We start from the raw sequence: 19,488 nt of genomic DNA, 5'->3' as shown, positions 1-19,488 counted from the left end.
GGTTTTTAAAAACATGGAATGCTAGGTGCTCATCATGCACTCTCAGCAACAATTCCCCTTTTTCAACATCTATCAATGCTCTGTCCGTAGCAAGAAAAGGCCTCCCTAGGATGATGGGGGTGTTAGGGTCCTCCTCCATATCCAGAATGACAAAATCAGTTGGGAGAAGGAATTTCCCCACTTTTACCAGTACATTCTCTACAACTCCAACTGCTTGCTGGATGGATTTGTCAGCCATTTGAAGGAGTATTCGTGTGGATTTCAGCTCACAAATTCGAAGTTTCCTTATTAGAGACAAAGGCATCAAGTTTATGCTTGCACCAAGGTCACAGAATGACTTTTCAATTGTTATGTCTCCTATGGTGCAAGGTATATAAAAACTCCCAGGATCATCTTTCTTCTCTGGTAACTCTCTTTGGAGAATAGCACTACATTCCATTGTCATCTCAACAATTTGTCCTTCTTTTAGGGACTTTTTCTTTGTCAGCACTTCCTTCATAAATTTGGCATACACTGGCATCTATTCAAGTGCTTCTAAGAAAGGAATATTGATGCTGAGGGTCTTGAATATGTCCAGGAACTTTGAGTATTGCTTATCCTCATTCTCTTTTTTGAACCTCTGAGGGTATGGAAGTTTGGGGATATGTGGCTTCACCCCTTCCTTCTTCTCTTGTAGTTGTGTTTCAAGGATGTCCTGATCTCTCTTTGAGCTTTTTGCATTCCTGATTTCTTGATCTTCTTCACTTCTCTCTTCTGTCTCTTTTTGTGGAACTTCTCTGTTGTGTTCTTCCTGATTGATGGCTTTCTTCTCACTTTCCACTATAATTGCTTTGCACTCCTCCCACTTTGTAGCTTTTCCTTTAGTTTTGATAGAGAGTTTTCGGAGAGCTTTTGGTGTTGAGTGATTTTGAGTTTCTGAGTGATAAAGCTGAAGGCTCTGAGTACCAATGATAATTATATTGTTAAGTACTTGTGGTGTTTATGTATCAAGCCAAATGCTTGAAAACAAAACACTTAGAAGTCAAGGCTAGGCTCATTCTTTCCCTTTTTCTTTTCTTGCTTTATTTTGCATTTGCTTTCAAGGTTTTCATGATTTTAAAAGATTTCACAAAACGTGCTAGATGAAAACTTCAATTAAATAAAATCTAATGCAATTAAGCAACAATCAAACATACTAGCTTCCCAATACTTTTATGCACATGCTAAAATCTTCTTTAATGCCTTGTTTGTTTATGATCATGATACTTTGTTGCTTTTGAATTCACAAAACTCAAGTTGGTAATCATAATGACACAGCACCATGTTGCAAATTAGAGATTCAAGCTATGCTTTATTCATACACACATGTAAACAGAAAGGATAAAGACAATCATGTAATTTAAGTGTTGGAAATAAATGAGAGGAGAAGGAACTCTACAACCTTGTAGTTAATCTTTCGTCATTATTGTTGTCCTTTTTCCTCTATTCTTCTTCTTTCCCTTGCCAAACTCAGAATGCTTGCTCATCCTCAAGCAACAATTAGAACAATGGCTATGGGGATAAGATGGATCATGAATGTCTCACACAATGAAATGTTAGTAGTACATGTGTTTCAAGCAAGCAAAACTAAAGATAATAATCAAGGCATAAGAGACAGAGACATTATGATTGCAAACTTAAGAAGGTGAGCATAATACTTTGCATAAAGAATAAGTGTCACACCAAACTTAGTGTGACACTTTCACTTGGAATCAATGCATATCATAAAAGTTTGAGTAAAAGTTTGAGTAAAAGTTTGAGGCAAACTTTTACTCAAACTTTTTACACCAGCTGCCCCATTCTTGCTGCTACCAACGTTTGAGCTAAAGTTTGGGGTCAAACTTTTGCTCAAACGTTGGCCCCTTTGCATGCATGTTGGGGTACTACTTTGTCTGCTTGTCAACGTTGCAAATTTCATGCCCACTATAGACTATTATATATGGTTAGAAAGCTCTGAATGTCAGCTTTCTAACCCAATTGGAATCACCTCAATTGGACATCTACAACTCAAGTTATACTTATTTGAAGAGGACAAGGTCGCTGGCCTTGGTGTGCAGCGTTTGAGGTAAAGTTTGCCTCAAACGTGGTCGAAAACGCCAGTTCTGGAGGCTCAAACATATTGTCCACCCCATACTATTATACATTGTTGGAAATCCCTGAATGTCTACTTTTCAATGCCTTTGGAAGCGCATCAATTGGAGCTCCACAGCTCGAGTTATACTCCGTCGAAGGTGCAGAGGTCAGTTGGCCTCACTGCAGGTTGCCACCATGTTCATTTATGCTCATTGCGGGGCAGTTTTCTCCCTCAATTTTAGTGTCCACCATGCAGTGTCATATATGCTTGGAAAGCTCTCGATTCCTACTTTCCATTGCTTTTTGAATCACCTCATTTGGAGCTCTGTAGCTCAAGTTATTCTTGTTGGAAGTATACCCCTTGTATGCCTTGTGGTGTGGCGCCAACGTTTGCCAAAAAGCTTGAGGCAAACGTTGGCGCAAGCTTTTTCTCCCCTGGGTATGTTGGTGTGGCGCCAACATTTGCCAAAAAGTTTGAGGCAAACGTTAGCGCAAGCTTTTGCTCCCTCCAGGGTGTAGTCAAGCTCCTCCAAAAGTTTGAGCTAAAGTTTGAGGCAAACTTTAGCTCAAGCTTTTTTCCTCTCTTGTTCTTTGTTTTGAGCCACGCTTTTCTTCCTTTGGGCCACGCTTCTCTTCCTTGATTTGGTCATGGGTCACGCTTTTAGAAGCGTGGCCTAAGCCTCCAAAGTGTGCTCCAACTTCAAAGTGTGCCCAAATTTCCTCTTTTCTTCTTTTTAGCTTATTTTGTGCTCTTTTTGCTTCTTTTTCTTCTTATTTCCTACAAAGTTTATCAAATCAAAAGATCAAAGAAATATACCATTTAAGCACCAAAGAATGCAATATTTGAGCACTAATCATAAATTTCTTGTATGAAAAAGCATAGAAAAATATGACATGGTGACATGTCATCACCCGGTGCAGCAGATTTTTCCTGCTGCATGACTAGTTGTTGTTGAGAGTGTGCGGAGCCTATATCTCTGGCGTGGCAGATGTTTCTGTCGCATCACTTGTTGAATGTTGAGAGTGTGTGGGGCCTATATCTCCAGCGTGGCAGATTGTTCTGCTGCATGATTTGTTGTGGTTAGTTCCTTCTCTGCTGCAGGAAGTGTGCGGGACTGATGAGCGGATAATTTATACGCTTTTTGGCATTATTTTTACATAGTTTTTAGTATGATTTAGTTAGTTTTTAGTATATTTTTATTAGTTTTTAATTAAAAATCACATTTTTGGACTTTACTATGAGTTTGTGTGTTTTTCTATGATTTCAGGTATTTTTTGGCTGAAATTGAGGGACTTGAGCAAAAATCAGATTCAGAGGTTGAAGAAGGACTGCAGATGCTGTTGGATTCTGACCTCCCTGCACTCAAAGTGAATTTTCTGGAGCTACTGAACTCCAAATGGCGCGCTCTCAATTACGTTGGAAAGTAGACATCCAGGGCTTTCCAGAAATATATAATAGTCCATATTTTGCCCGAGTTTAGATGATGCAAACTAGCATTCAACGCCAGTCCCATGTTGCATTCTGGAGTAAAACGCCAGAAACAGGTTGCAAAGTGGAGTTAAACGCCAGAAACAGGTTACAAACTGGCGTTCAACTCCAAGAGAAGCCTCTACACGTGTAAAGCTCAATGCTCAGCCCAAGCACACACCAAGTGGGCCCCAGAAGTGGATTTCTGCATCATTTACTCATTTCTGTAAACCCTAGTAACTAGTTAAGTATAAATAGGACTTTTTACTATTTTATTTACATATTTGGAACATCTTTGGATTATCTTTTGATCCTTTGATCACGTTTTGGGGGCTGGCCATTCGGCCATGCCTGGACCTTATCACTTATGTATTTTCCACGGTAGAGTTTCTACACTCCATAGATTAAGGTGTGGAGCTCTGCTGTTCCTCATGAATTAATACAAAGTACTACTATTTTTCTATTCAATTCAAGCTTATTCCTTCTCTAAGATATCCATTCACACCCAAGAACATGATGAATGTGATGATTATGTGACGCTCATCATCATTCTCACCTCTGAACGCGTGCCTGACAAACACTTCCGTTCTACATACAAACAATCTAGAATGAGTATCTCTTAGATATCTAATACAGAGGACCGAGTCCGAGATATTAGAATCTTTGTGGTATAAGTTAGAACCCATGGACGGCCATTCTTGAGATCCAGAAAGTCTAAACCTTGTCTGTGGTATTCCGAGTAGGATCTGGGAAGGGATGGCTGTGACGAGCTTCAAACTCGCGAATGCTGGGCGTAGTGACAGACGCAAAAGGATAGTAAATCCTATTCCAGTATGATCGAGAACCGACAGATGATTAGCCATGCAGTGACAGCGCATTGGACCATTTTCACAGAGAGGATGGGATGTAGCCATTGACAACGGTGATGCCCTACATACAGCTTTCCATGGAAAGGGGTAGGAATGATTGGATGAAGACAGCAAGAAAGCAGAGGTTCAGAGGAACGAAAGCATCTCTATATGCTTATCTGAAATTCTCACTAATGGATTACATAAGTATCTCTATCCTAGTTTATGTTTTATTTATCTTTTAATTATTAAAACTCTATAACCTTTTGAATCCGCCTGACTGAGATTTACAAGGTGACCATAGCTTGCTTCAAGCCAACAATCTCCGTGGGATCGACCCTTACTCACGTAAGGTTTATTACTTGGACGACCCAGTGCACTTGCTGGTTAGTTGTATCGAAATTGTGAAGAGAACTAAAATTATGAACGTGCGTATTAAGTTTTTAGCGCCGTTACCAAGGAATGAACAATCACAATTTCATGCACCAGGGACCTATATCTTTGACGTAGTAGACTCCTTACTACATGAGTGTGCAGGGCACTATATCTCTGGCATAGCAGGTTCGCTGCTGCACGAGTGTGCAAGGCACTATATCTCTAGTATGGCAGAAAAGGCTACATCCGGGAGGATGTCGGGTTAGCGTTTAAGGACCAACAAGTGATATCACGAGCTAATAGGACAGGCATTCATCATATGCATCTCATATGTGCTTGCTTGCTTTGACTATTTGGGTTTGCCTAATTGTATAAAATATCTACTTGCTTCTTGAATTACTTGTTATATATATGAATACTACTTGTGTTTTCCTTGCTTGCATTATCTGTGTTTGTCTGGTGCTGAGGAGGTTCGGAAGGCGGTGGCGATGGGATCACATGGAGGATAGGTTGGCAAAAGCTGTGGGACAGCAGAGAACTGTTAGACTAGAAAATCCCTTAAGTTAGATCGCCCCTTAAGTTATGATAAGCTTTTAAGTTATGTTAAGGTTTATATATGCTTTACTGTTGTAGTTATGCCTTAAGATGAATCTTGTAATGGATATGAAGTCTAGGATTGCCTTTCGTGTCCCGGGGTCTTATATCTTACATCACTGGGCACTGTTACTAAACTGAGAACCTCCGGTTCTCATACCATATTCTGTTGTAGTTTTTCAGATGCAGGTCGCAACCCACCTCGGTGAGTTGTTCTGATGGTGACAAAGCGGAGGATCCTGGATGTAATTTTATTTTGGAGTCTTTTGCTTATCTTGTATATGATCTCTCATCTTTTGTATTTTACTTTTGCCTAGTGGCTTAATTTGAGAGAAAAACTTGTATAAGCTGTTTTAAACTGTCTGGTTTCTATATGTCTGTATTATAGCTAGCCGGCTTAAAATCCGTGAGCCGTGGCTAGATTCTTATGATATTATACTCTTATCTTATGTTATACTATATCTATATCTTGTGCTTTAAGTTAGTAGCTTCGCTAGTACGTTTTGCACTTTTCAAATCCTATTTTTGAGCTGTATCCTTCATCGGGCTTCTAGAATATATTTCCTTCTATATGTAAATATGTATAAGCCTTAGGATTTTCGTAACCTTTTATTAACTTTTACTTTACGGCTAGAGGTAAGGCTTAGGGTAATTAGGGTGTTACAATTCGGATGGATTTGACAGAGTTTTGTAGCAGAAAAGGAAGAAAGCGAATGATGTTGTCAACCCCGACCTCCTTGCACTCAAACAAAAATAACTTGAGCTACAGAGGTCTAATTGACATGATTCTAGTGGCATTGGAAATTTAACTTTCAGAGCTTTTCAACGATATATAATAGTATACCCTTTTCTTCCATTTCATACGTACAACCCCACGTTGAACTTGAGAAACTCCAAGTTCAGCGTGGGATCAAAAGCTCCAAAGAAAGAATCACACATCATCCACGCTGAACTTGAGAATTCCCAAGTTCAGCGTGGACTCAAGGAACGCACCAAAGGAGACATACTGCCTCATCCACGCTGCTGAACTTGATATTTTCCAAGTTCAGCGTGGATCCTAATACCCCAAGTGGTCCTAGGAACTCATACAAAGCTCCGCATGAAGCTTAATTAATTTTAATTGAATTTGTATTTTATTTTAAAATAGGAAAAGATATTATTTAGTTTTAGAAATTATAATTTACATTAATTATGGTTAGATATAAAAGGGAAAAGAATCAGCCCTTCGGGCTCTGCTCTTCTATTCTACCTCATTCTGCACTTTATAGTTTTGATGAATCCTAGTTTTTCTCTCTGAACCATGAGCAACTAAACCTCTACTGTTAAGGTTAGGAGCTCTATCTATTGTATGGATTGATACTATTATTTTTCTATTTTAATTCATGTACTGATTTATAATTCAAGAATTATTTTCGTTCTTTATATTATGAATTTGGGTGGAACGGAGGTATGACCCTTGTTCTAATTGAGTTCTTGTATAACTTGGAAAAGCTCTTTACTTGAATAATAGCTTAAAAACATATTCTCCTAAATTTCTAATTATCTGGACTTAACGGAATACGTGACATATAATCCTCTTATATTTGGGTAATTAGAATTTCTGTGGTATATAAACTAGAATTGAACTTCACCCTCCAATTGGAATTAAGTGACCAAGGAATTGGTGGTTGATGAATTTTAGAGGAGACTAAAAATGTCTAAGGAATTAGGGTTTAGTCACATATAGTTTGCCATGAATTAAATCTTGCATGATTAAAATAGTTAGTAAGAAAAGTCAATCCGGAAAATAGATAACTCTGAAGTCTTAACTGTTCTCTCATATATTATTCACATCAATTTACTGCTTGCTTTCTGATTTTCTGAATTTACTGTTTAATGCAATTGAACTTTCAAACACCATCTTATGCTTGCCTAACTAAGTATATTAATCAACCATTGTTGCTTAGTCTATCAATCCTCATGGGATCGACCCTCATTCACCTGAGGTACTACTTGATACGACCCGGTGCACTTACCAGTTAGTTTGTGGGTTATAAATTCTGCACCAGTCACACAGAACCCATGTAGAACAAGGATGAATGTCACGGATCACCCCCAATTCATTGAGATTGAAGAACGAGAACGCATTAGAGAATAGAATTAGACATATTGAAATAGAAACAGTAATATTATTAATCCATGAGAATTAGCAGAGCTCCTAACCCTAACTTAGGATGTTTAGTTGCTCAAAGCTTACAAAAAATAGTAGTGAAAGGTTTGAATAAGCCAAAAGATAGATCTCTAACAAGGGTGATCTTTGTTCTATTTATACTATTCTAATAACTAGAGATTACAGAAATAAGATAGACTGGACTCTTGGTGCAAAATTCTACTTCTTGGGCCCACTAGGTGAGTGTTTGGGCTGAGCTTTGGGTGAATCCACATGTTTAGACTCCTCTTGGGGTATTGGATGCCAGGCTTGCTCCCTTTTAGGTGTCCAAATGCCATCTTGGTCCTTCTGGGGTGTCTAAATGCCAGGCAGGGGGGCAGATGGGCGTTCAACGCCTGTTTTGGGCCATCATTTCCAAGAATAAGTATGAACCATTATATATTTCTGGAAAGCCTTGGATGTTAGCTCTCCAACGCCATTGAGAGCGTGTCATTTAGACCTCTGTACCTCCAGATATGTTCGTTTGAATGCATGGAGGTTAGAATCTAACAGCATCTGTAGTCCTTTCTCTGTCTCTGAATCAGGCTTTTTCAAAACTTGCCAGAATCACCCAAAAATCACATAAAAACATATTAAAAACACAAAAACTCAAAGTAGCATCCAAAAAGTAATTTTCGCACTAAAACCTACTAAAACTTGATAAAACTTAACAAAACATAACTAAAAACTCTATGAAAATAATACCAAAAGGTGTATAAAATATCCGCCCATTACTGGTGAGTCGTTAAAAAACCCTTATAACTAGGAAAAAGAGTGCACCAAGGCGCGAGGTCTTTATCTTAGCTGTAGTATTTTCTAATATTAGATGCGTGCCAAGACCTCGGGAGCTCCCGCCCTTGGAGATCGGACACTTTGTAGTAACCTTTGCTAAAGACCTCTACTATTTTGTAAAGTCCTTTCCAATTTGTAGCCAGCCTTCCTTCTCCTGATTTCTGTACTCCAATGTCATTTTGGATCAGGATTAGATCGTTAAGGAGAAGTTCCTTTCGATCACCTTTTGGTTATACCTTAGAGCGATCCTTTGCTTTAGAGCTTCCTCCCTAATCCAAGCTCTTTCTTGGACTTCAGGAAGGAGGTTGAGCTCTTCTTTCTATGCTTAGATGTTAAATCCTTCATTGTAAAGTATTACTCTAGGTGATTCTTCAGCTATTTCTATGGGTATCATAGCTTCCATTCCATAAGCAAGTCAGAAAGGTGATTTTCCCGTTGTAGAATGGGGAGTAATCTGATATGCCCATAAGACTTGAGGGAGCTCATCAGCCCAAGCTCCTTTTATGTCCTACAGTTGGCGCTTTAACCTGACCAGTATGACTTTGTTAGTAGTTTCGACTTGTCCATTAGCCTGGGGGTGTTCTACCGACGTGAACTGGTGTTTTATTTTTAGGTCAGCCACCAAGTTTCTTAAGATTGAGTCGATAAATTGAGTCCCATTGTTCGTGGTGATGGAGTGGGGTAACCCAAACCTTGGGAAAATGTTCTTGTATAAAAATTTCTGACTTTTTTGGGTAGTAATAGTTGCTAGTGGTTCTGCCTCAATCCATTTAGTGAAGTAGTCAATCCCTATTATGAGATATTTAACTTGGCCTAGTGCTTGTGGAAATGGTCCAAGTAGGTCGAGACCCTGTTTCACAAATGGCCATGGTGAGGTAATACTGATGAGCTCTTCAGGAGGTGCCACATGGAAATTGGCGTGTTTTTGGCAGGGTGGACATTTCTTAATGAACTTGACTGCCTCCCTCTATAAGGTCGGCCAGAAGAAGTAAGCTCGGATCACTTTTTTGGCCAATGATCGAGCTCCCAAGTAATCTCCACATGTGCCACTATATACGTCTTCTAAGACTTCCTTGTGTTGGAGGTCGGGACGCATTTTAAAAGAGGTGTTGAGATTCCTCTTATATATAAAATGTTGTAGACCAGTGTGTAATTTTGTGCCTCTTTGACGAGCCTTCTGGCTTCGTTTTTATCCTTGGGAAGTACATCGAATTTGAGGTAGTTGACTATGGGAGTCATCCATCCTAAATGTTGATTGGATATGGTCAATACCTCTTCCTCTTTGGAAATTGATGGTGATTGCAGAGTTTCTTGAATAAGACTTCTATTGTTGCCCCCCTGGCTTGGTGCTGGCTAATTTTGAGAGGGCATCAGCTCGGGCATTGGATTCCCGGGCTATATGTCGGACTTCGCTTTCTCAAAAGTGTGTTTACAAAATAATTAGAGTTTTTGAAACAAATGGATATTTTTTTACAAAATATTTTGAACTTTTGCAATAACTTTATCTTTTGTTACAAAATATTATAAAATTTTGCAACAAAACATCGGTTCGTTATAAAAGCTAATCTAATTTGTAACAAAAAAATCAAATTGTTACAAAATAACAAAACATTTTGTAACAAATTATATTGTTGTTACAAAACATTATTATTATGTAACAATCACTAATTTTTGTTACAAAAAGATAATTTTTTGTAACAATTTTAAATTTGTTACAAAGTTTTTGTTACGAATGTTCTATTTTCTTGTAGTGACTTGACTGTCTTCCCCGACTTGATATACCTCATTGAGGTGTCTTTTTCGTGATGATTTGGATATTCCCCCTCTTGCCTTTATTGGTCATGTGTATATGCCGTTCTGGGGTGTGAGGTTGCCGTTCTTGTCGTCCTCCTTCCTCATCCCGTCTTCTTTTCCTCGGGTTATCCGATCTCTCGGCCAAATATCTGTCAAGTCGGTATTCTCTGGCCAACTTTTTTATGACATTTTTTAAGTCGTAGCATTCATTGGTGGAATGTCTGTAGAGCTTGTGGTACTCACAGTATTTGGTCCGACTTCCTGCCTTTTGTGTTTGATCGAGCATGGAGGTGGAAGCTTCTTCGTGTGGCATATCTCTCTGTAAACATCCACCAGAAAAACCCTTAGAGGAGTGTAGTTGTGATATTTTTTAGGCTTCTCTACATTTCGCTCCTCCTTCTTTTTGGTTTCCTTTTCTTTATCTCGAGGTTGGTAGGGCAGGTTTGATTGTAAGAGAGGTTCCCTGAGTCAAAAATTTTCCTCCATGTTGATATACTTCTCTGTTCTTTCTTGAACTTCGTTCAAAGGAGTCGGGTGCTTTTTGGATATTGACTGGGAGAATGGTCCTTCTCTGAGTCCATTTGCCATGCCCATAAACACAGCTTCGGTGGGTAGATTCTGAATTTCCATGCCCATAACCCGGAGAGTTTCTTCGACCTCTTGCTTAACTCCTAGCAAGCTTGGGGCGTGTTTGTTTTATCCTTTTGGATAGAGAACCTGGTTAAAAACTTTCTAGCCAAGTCATCGAAGCTAGTTATCGATCTGGGCAGTAGGTTGTCGAACCACTTCATATCCACCTTTGTTAAAGTAGTTAGGAAGGCTTTACAATGGGTGGCGTCAGAAGCATCAGAAGCGTCAGCCAAGTACATCCGACTTTTGAAGTTGCTGAGATGGTGCCTTGGGTCGGTTGTCCTGTCATAGAAATTTATATCGGCTGTTTTAAAATTCCTAGGAACCTTAGCCCTCATGATCTCTTTTGTGAAAGGATCTTCTCCGCATAAGGGGTCTTCTTCTCGATCCGACCTGTTAGTCTGATTTCTAAGGTCAGCCTCCAACTTTCGGAGCTTTCCTTCTAACTCCTTCCATCGTCTTGCTTCTCTCTGTAGCTCTCGTTCCGCTTCTCGTTCAGCTTCGTGTTCGAACTGTTCCAGTTAATTTCCCTGGCCATGAACTAGGTCCAGGATCTCAGTTGTATGAGGGAGATTCTTATCTTCGGGATGGTGAATTTTGATGCGCAAGCATCTTATCTATATTTTCTATTTATTTTAGATACAAATTAAGTGAATTTTAATCTTATTTTAGTGTTTGAAACCTCTTTGGATGCTACTTTGAGTTGCTTTAGTATTTTAATTATTTTAGGTGAAGTTCGGATAAGTTTGGCAGAATTTTTGATGCAAGAAAAGAGAAGAATTCAAATCTGCCAAGCTGGCGCTAAATGCGGACTTGGGCATTTAGCACCAGCAAGTCAGCAGCACAAGGAAGCTTTCTGTCTATTAGGGTGCTAAACGCCAAGTCTGGTGTTTAGCGCCAACAAGCCAGAGAAGAATGAGAGCTTTCTGCCCACAAAGGCGCGAAACGCTACAACTGGCGTTTAGCGCCAGTAATCTGGGCAAATTCTCTTTAATGAAGCATCTTTAGTTAGATTTAGCTTTTAATTATTCTATTTTTTTTTTGTTATTTTTAATTACAAAAAAATGTTTTAGGTTTAGGATTTATTATTTTATTTTAGTTTCAAATCAAATTAGGTTAGATATAAAAGGGAAAAGATTCTACCATTAGGGGGATCTTCTCACTTCCGCACTTTCACATTTTCTAAATCCTAGTTTTCTCTCTGAAGCATGAGCCACTAAACCTCCTTGGTTAAGGTTAGGAGCTCTATTTATTTCTATGGATTAAGACTATTATTGTTCTATTTTAATTAATGTATTAAGTCAGTTTCAAATATTACTTTTGTTCTTCATCTTATGAATCTGGGTAGATGGGAAGAATAACCCTTATTCTATATACGTTCTTGTGATTCTTGGAAGAGTTATCTCACTTGAACACCAGCTTGAAAGTAAATTCCTCTTAAATGGCTAATTACTTGGACTTAACAGGATACGTGACATATAATCCTTTTATATTTGGGTAATTATGATTTTTGTAGCCAATAAACTAGAATTGAACCTAACCGTCTAATCAAAATTAAGTGACCAAGACATTGGCGGTTAACTAGATTAGAGGAGACTAAATCACTAAGACATTAGGGTTTAATCATTGACAGTTTGCCATGAGATGAATCTTGTATGATTAAATTAGTTAGTAAGAAAACTTAATCCGGAAGAATAAACATCTCCGATACCTTAAATGTTCTCTCATATATATTTCACACCAATTCTACTATTTGCTTTCCTACTTTCTGGAGTACTGTTTAATGCTTTTGAACTCCAAAACATCACTTTCTGCTTGCCTAACTAAGGAGTCATTCAACCATTGTTGCTCAGTCAATCAATCCTCGTGGGATCGACCCTCACTCACCTGAGGTATTACTTGATACAACCCGGTGCACTTACCGGTTTAGTCCCTCCTGGAACGTGGATTTCCTGATGGCCCTTCTTCACGGGTTCACGCATTTGGTGTGATGGAGGCAATATAAGGGCATTGCCTTCTGGTTGGGGCTCAACTTCTGATTCATAAGCCGTGTGGCCGTCTTCATGCTGGTGGTCCGCCATTATCAAAAGGTGAATTCCAGATCCCTGACAACGGCGCCAATGTTCCGAGGGTTACATGAAACATTAATTTGGCCCTGGACGTGAGGTCCGGATCCTTTTGTGTGTCTGACTCTATGTGTTGAGGTGCCGCTTGTCCGAGTTTCTCATGAAAAGGTGGGGGTAGTACCTTCAAGAGACTCCGATACTTATGTTAGTAAGGACTTTTGGCAGGTTTTTAGTAGATTAGAATGTGAATATACCTGAGGAGTGTCAGTATATTTATAGTAGAGTAGATAACCACCTTTGTTAGAGTAGTTTTATCTTTATTGATGGATAACTGTTCTCTTTATCTTGGGAGTCTGTTAGGACTTCCCTTCTAGATGTAGCAGAAGGATATCCGGAGGCAGTTACTTGTTTGGGCAAGTAGAGCTGGGCTCTTCTGTTGGTGTCCGGCCTCTTAGAAGAGGTTGAGCATGGGATTGAGGCCTCCTTTTAAAGTTGGGTCTTTCATCTTTATTTGGCCTAGTTTTATATTTTGGGTCACAGTGTGAACAATTTCTATACTTCTTTTAATTTTGTAATTAAGTCATTTTTATATAAAAAAATATTAAAATTAACAGAATATTTTTTCAACTGAAAAATTTAAAATTTAAAAATTTGATAAAATTATAAGAATTAATATAATAATTAATTTTTTTTAAAATATAAAAATTAATTTCTTACCAAAAATAAAAAATAAAAAACCAGCTGAACAGCCACCCTGTTGAACCGCTAGTAATAATTACTCGGAAACTTCGATGATATAAAGTATAAACCAAGAAATAGCTTGCTCAACACACGGAAAACATACACAACACATTTTCAACACATTTTCATGTCGTTCCTCAACAACTGACCTAGCCAAGTCAAGGTCGGCCTAAACCTCTTGCTACACCCTTATGCTTCGTTTGTTCAACTCTTCTTTGTATTGTTTCAAATTGATTCTAACAATTTTCTGAGCTTCTCTCTTCTCTTATTTTTGTTGTCTTTTTTTTTCTTATTATTGGCTGAGGTTCTTTAATGCATAAAACTTTTTTCTGTTTTTATCTGCCTAACAAATCAATCTTTTTGTTGGATGATCTTGAATCTTTGGATTTGTTCTTTTACACCAAATTTCTTATGCACTACTATGGGGTTTGACTTAGATCAACACTATTAAAGACTTGAAGATCACAATCAGATCTTCTCTCTTGTGTTTAACAGAGTCAAATGGTGTAGGCCTAGATCCAAGTTATGAAAGCTTCGCAAATATTACCACCAGAAAATCCAGTGTAAAGCACTATGGGGAACACTTGTGTTGGTCCTAGCATTAAAAATGGGTTTCTTCAGTCGGTTTCTGCGGCAATGTGGAGGTCGCAATCGCCAGATGAATTGGCATCCAATCGAGAAAGTGTAAAGGAGGAAGCAACCAATGAACCTGAATCTGGGTTGCCTGTCCAGAACAAACCTCCTGAGCAGTTAACTATGCCAAAACATGAGGCAAAAGAAAAATCAAAACCAGAATCAAAGTCAAAAGTGGAAACGGAACCGGAACAGGAGAAGAGTAAACACAGGAAACCAGCTTCTGTGAAGAGAGTTTCGAGTGCAGGGCTTCGTGTTGATTCTGTTTTACAAAGAGAGACTGGTAATTTCAAGGATTTCTTCAGTTTGGGAAGAAAACTTGGACAGGGACAGTTTGGGACAACATTTTTATGTGTTGAGAAGGCAACAGGACAAGAATTTGCCTGTAAATCCATTGCAAAGAGGAAGCTGGTAACTGACGAGGATGTCGAGGATGTGAGGAGAGAAATTCAGATAATGCACCACTTGTCTGGCCATCCAAATGTTATTTCCATTAAAGGTGCTTATGAGGATGCGATAGCGGTTTATGTTGTGATGGAATTATGTGCAGGTGGTGAGCTTTTCGATAGGATTATTCAGCGTGGACATTACACTGAAAGAAAGGCTGCCGATCTTATACGGACCATAGTTGGGGTTGTGGAAGCTTGTCATTCTCTTGGTGTGATGCATAGAGACCTTAAACCTGAGAATTTTCTTTTTGTGAATCAGCATGAGGATGCACTTCTCAAAACCATTGACTTTGGATTATCCGTGTTCTTTAAGCCAGGTATTTTCTCATGGTCTATATGTATAATTGTGTTGTGATTAATCAAATGTAAGATAAAACTGCAATTTTGGTTCTTTCAATTGACTAATTAAAAGTTTTGTTCATGTCAATTTGGCAATGACTCGTGATTTAAACATTTGTTGTGCAAGATTGGATGAATTTAATTGTTGCGAGCTTTGTTTAGGTCTTTGGAGTTAAGGATTTTTCTCTTTTCCTAGGATCTGCAAAAAGTCTGGATCTGGAGAACAGATGTTAGCAGCTCTGAATTATATATATATTGTTTAATGTTCGAAATTTCTGAATTACGGATATCTATAAATCTGTGAGTTGTATTTTGAAACCTGGGACATTGCAGATACATCGTACATGTTAATTTAGACTTGTTCTGATTATGTACTTTATCATGCTCCAAATTTTATATTGGTTTAATACTTTATTATCCAGTATATTATAAAATGATTCTCCATAGTAGAATGATTCTGTGCGAAAATCTGATCATCTTTTCTTTCAGGTGATATATTCAATGATGTGGTTGGCAGCCCATATTATGTTGCCCCAGAAGTTCTGCGAAAGAGGTACGGTCCTGAAGCAGATGTTTGGAGTGCTGGAGTTATCCTGTATATTCTTTTGAGTGGAGTTCCTCCATTTTGGGCAGGTCAAATACTTAGGATTTTGCTGGAAAATGCAATTTTGAAGTCGTCTTATAATACCTTAACATATCTGACTGCATAATTGTTTTCTCATATATGTGGTGCAGAAAATGAACAAGGAATATTTGAACAGGTTCTGCGTGGTGATCTTGATTTCTCGTCAGATCCCTGGCCTGCAATTTCGGAAAGTGCTAAAGATTTAGTAAGGAAAATGCTTGTTCGGGATCCTAGAAGGCGGATGACTGCCCATCAAGTACTATGTAAATATATTTCCATTTATTCATGATAATATGATATTGGTATTATATATGACTATATGAGTTAGCCTAAAATGAATAGTTAGCTGTACTCATTTAAGCAAAAAGATCATATGTTCCATGCTCGATTCTCACTTTAGTAAAAGGATATGTGAAAGTAGATAACAGGATTGTATTAGAAAATGGTTATGTCCATTCAATTTTATGATAGATATTAAGATTGAAGGCCTGAATATCTGTACTATCATACGTTGTTGGAATTCCCAGAATACTTATGTGATGTTTGTGCTTGAACTATATACCATATGATTGATCTGCCTTAATAATGAGGGAAGCATATTCATTCTGCACAATAAAAGCCCAATCCAGATAATTGAACAACTGTTAATTCTGAATTTTACTTGTGACATCACAGGAAACTCTCTTTTATCTAAAAGAGAATATCTTTTTTATGTGTTCAAATTCCCTTCAGGTCATCCATGGATTCAAGTTGATGGTGTTGCTCCAGACAAGCCACTTGATTCTGCTGTACTAAGTCGCCTGAAACAATTTTCTGCTATGAATAAACTTAAGAAAATGGCTCTTATAGTAAGTATCTTTATGCACTAACTAAGCCGTTTGACATGTGATTAGAGCTTGATATTGATGCTTGAAATGTGTGAATAGTTACAACAATTGCATTAGTTTTGGAAGTCTTTCTGATAGAAACAGGTTTGTTTGTTCTTTTTGAGCTAGTTTAGCAGGTTTAGGGGTAGTAGTGCTAGTCCTAGTGGTTGCCTATAAATACTAGTGGTTAGTTAGTTTTCAATTCAGTTAGAAAATTCTGTTAAAGTGTGTTAGTTCAAGAGGGGAAAATTCTCTTAGAGTTGGTTAGATCCAACAGTGTACAATAAGAGATTGTAATTAGTTCATCAATAAAATCCCCTAATTTCAACTAGATCCTATCACTGGTATTAGAAGTCCATGGATCCTGGAAGGGGTGAATGGTACAACCGCGATTGCGGAAAATGGAAGGGAGATTGGATGCGATGGAATCGCGATTTGACCGATTTGAAGACCTGTGCTGCGCACTGCAAGGTATGCTACAGAGGATCGATGCATGAGTGGATTCCATGGATCAGGCGCTCTGATCCGTCACAAACGGTGTTCGTTGGCGTCGCACCATGCCATCGGCGGCTTGCAAGGGAGTAGAACTGCGCTGGAGCAGTGGAGAAAACTGGAACTCCTGATATTTCGTGGTTAGGACACGATGACTTGGATCGAGCGTATGGAGCAGTTCTTGTTCAAAGCGGTGCCGGAAGAGGAGTGGCTTGCGGTGGCGATGTCCGCCGTGGAAGGCCACGTTCACGTGGTTCCAGTGGTGGGCGCGCCAACGCTGTAGTGGCAGTCCCTTTCCGTGGCGTTACTGCGTCACTTCTGGCTTGAGAGGTTGTATAGTCCCTATCAATCGCTGCTGAAGCTGCGACAAACCAGCACCGTGCGGGACTACTACATTGACCAGTTTGTGATGCACGCACGTCCGCTGCGAGCTCAGGCTCCAGAATTATTGATTGACTTGTTCTTGAATGGATTGAAGCTGGAAGTGAGTGAGGAATGCAGGTTGTTTACATTTCAGACAGTGGATGAACTGATGGAGCTGGCGCAGAAAGTGGAGAACCAGCACTGCGGACTGCTCTTGGCCGTAGTGTGGGTACGCCAATTACATAGAACTTCGTTACTAACAAGCCAGTACTCGCATTGGCTGCAACGGGTCTGGCAAGCATGGGTGTGGGGTTAAGGGTGGAGCGTCCGAACCGGCAAGGAGTGCGGCGCCTTTGCAATAAGGAGTACAAAGCTAAACATGCACGAGGCGAATGCTTTTTATGCGATGAACCATACTCTGTAAAAACAAGGAATTCAAATTGCTGGTTGGCAGTGGAGCAAATGGAGCTCCTTTCCTGAGTTCCACCTTGGGGACAAGGTGGTTGTCCAGGGGGGGAGTAATGATAGAAACAGGTTTGTTTGTTCTTTTTGAGCTAGTTTATCAGGTTTAGGGGTATTAGTGCTAGTCCTAGTGGCTGCCTATAAATACTAGTGGTAGGTTAGTTTTCAATTCAGTTAGAAAATTCTGTTAAAGTGTGTTAGTTCAGGAGAGGAAAATTCTCTCCACAGTTGGTTTGATCCAACAGTGTACTAAAGGATTGTGATTTACAATCCCTAGTTCATCAATATAATCCCCTAATTTCTGCTAGATCCAATCACTTTCAGTGTGCTTTCATGGTTGCATGGTGAAAACATGTATTATGTTTCTATTAATTTTGTTTTCTCAGGTTATTGCAGAGAGCTTATCTGAAGAAGAAATAGCTGGCTTAAAGGAAATGTTCAAGATGATAGATACAGACAACAGTGGTCAAATAACTTTCGAAGAACTTAAAGCTGGCTTGAAAAGATTTGATGCTAATCTTAAGGAATCTGAGATCTATGATTTAATGCAAGCAGTAAGTATTTATTCTTGCTTTCATAAAATCGATAGCAGTAAATTAAATCCAAAAAATTATACATGGAATAAGTGAAAAAGATTAACATTCCCATATTTGAAATTTTCAAATGTTCTTGAGAAGAATTATCTTCCGCTGAGGAGTATGTTTTGTAAGGGGGTAAAAATTGGATTGAGTTTTTCAGGAGTTTCATGTGTAAAATTACTCATGGAGCTCGTCATTAAAAATTTCCACCTTATTTTTATCTCCAAATTACCTATATAATTGATTTGCTCTATTATAAAGTAAGAAGTCTTTTGTTATATCGAATGAAGCTGTATTTGCAATGACTGCCAACTCATCAAGGCATATTGTATTGCGCTTGTGTCGAGTATCATGTATATGAACAGTAGTCTGAAGGAAGCTCCAGAATTCCATTTTCCTTGTATTAGACACTTATGCATCACATTTGAGGACAAGGATGAACAAGATCCTCTCGGGAAGGATAGACGACTATGGCAAGTGAAATTGGTTTTGATTTCCAATATTACTTGAATGACTTAGAACTGTTTAATTTTGTGTACCAAATCTGGCACACCATAGAATATTACTCTAGGCATGTACATAGTAGGAATAGGCACTTGAGAAAAAATAATTGGACAAAATGAAAAATACCGACTGCAAGTTTAGAAGAAGCATGAAAGTCTCAATGTAGCTCTACTGTTTAACAACTGGTGCCTGAGGGTACGTAACATACTGCTCTAGCAAGTTGTTGGTGATAAATTTCGGTATATTTAACCAAGCATGAGAAACATAAAAACCATTATAATAACTTTCTCGATATATATATATATACCAAGTGCCTGATTTCTTATGGCAAATTTCTGATTCAATTGCCATAATTTCTGACAGCAACCTTTCGAAATTCTCCATTGAATATCAATTGATATTGGGAACAAATAGTGAAAAAAGTTGATACATAGAATTGATATATAATCCTGGAATCGATTGAATTCCTAGCTCTGACCTAAAGATCAGGAACTGACATGAGGAAAATCAGTTGATTATTCAATGGCCCGAAATGGTCAAACCATAAACGTAATTAGGAGGAATTGAGATTGAATATCTGCTTACAATTG

The 19,488-nt window shown here is 38.6% G+C and overlaps 1 protein-coding gene across 3 annotated transcripts in view; it reads left to right on the top strand.

Moving 5' to 3' along the window:
- The window catches only part of LOC107625332 (calcium-dependent protein kinase 1), a 7,862-nt gene continuing 1,990 nt past the window's right edge, over nucleotides 13,617–19,488 (top strand). Inside the window, exons 1-6 of one of the 3 annotated variants that reach the window (XM_016327954.2) lie at nucleotides 13,617–13,750; nucleotides 14,098–14,986; nucleotides 15,498–15,641; nucleotides 15,744–15,896; nucleotides 16,366–16,481; nucleotides 18,203–18,370. In XM_016327954.2, the coding sequence (XP_016183440.1) occupies nucleotides 14,161–14,986; nucleotides 15,498–15,641; nucleotides 15,744–15,896; nucleotides 16,366–16,481; nucleotides 18,203–18,370 (1,407 nt within the window). In that variant the 5' untranslated portion in view covers nucleotides 13,617–13,750; nucleotides 14,098–14,160. Of the gene's footprint in view, nucleotides 13,751–14,024; nucleotides 14,987–15,497; nucleotides 15,642–15,743; nucleotides 15,897–16,365; nucleotides 16,482–18,202; nucleotides 18,371–19,488 lie in introns of all 3 variants that reach the window. The other 2 variants (XM_016327953.2, XM_016327955.2) reach the window with 2 other exon arrangements.

The sequence above is a fragment of the Arachis ipaensis genome, chromosome B02 (assembly GCF_000816755.2).
Source record: "Arachis ipaensis cultivar K30076 chromosome B02, Araip1.1, whole genome shotgun sequence".
Lineage (NCBI taxonomy): Eukaryota > Viridiplantae > Streptophyta > Magnoliopsida > Fabales > Fabaceae > Arachis > Arachis ipaensis.
This window is presented reverse-complemented; position numbering and strand designations above follow the sequence as displayed.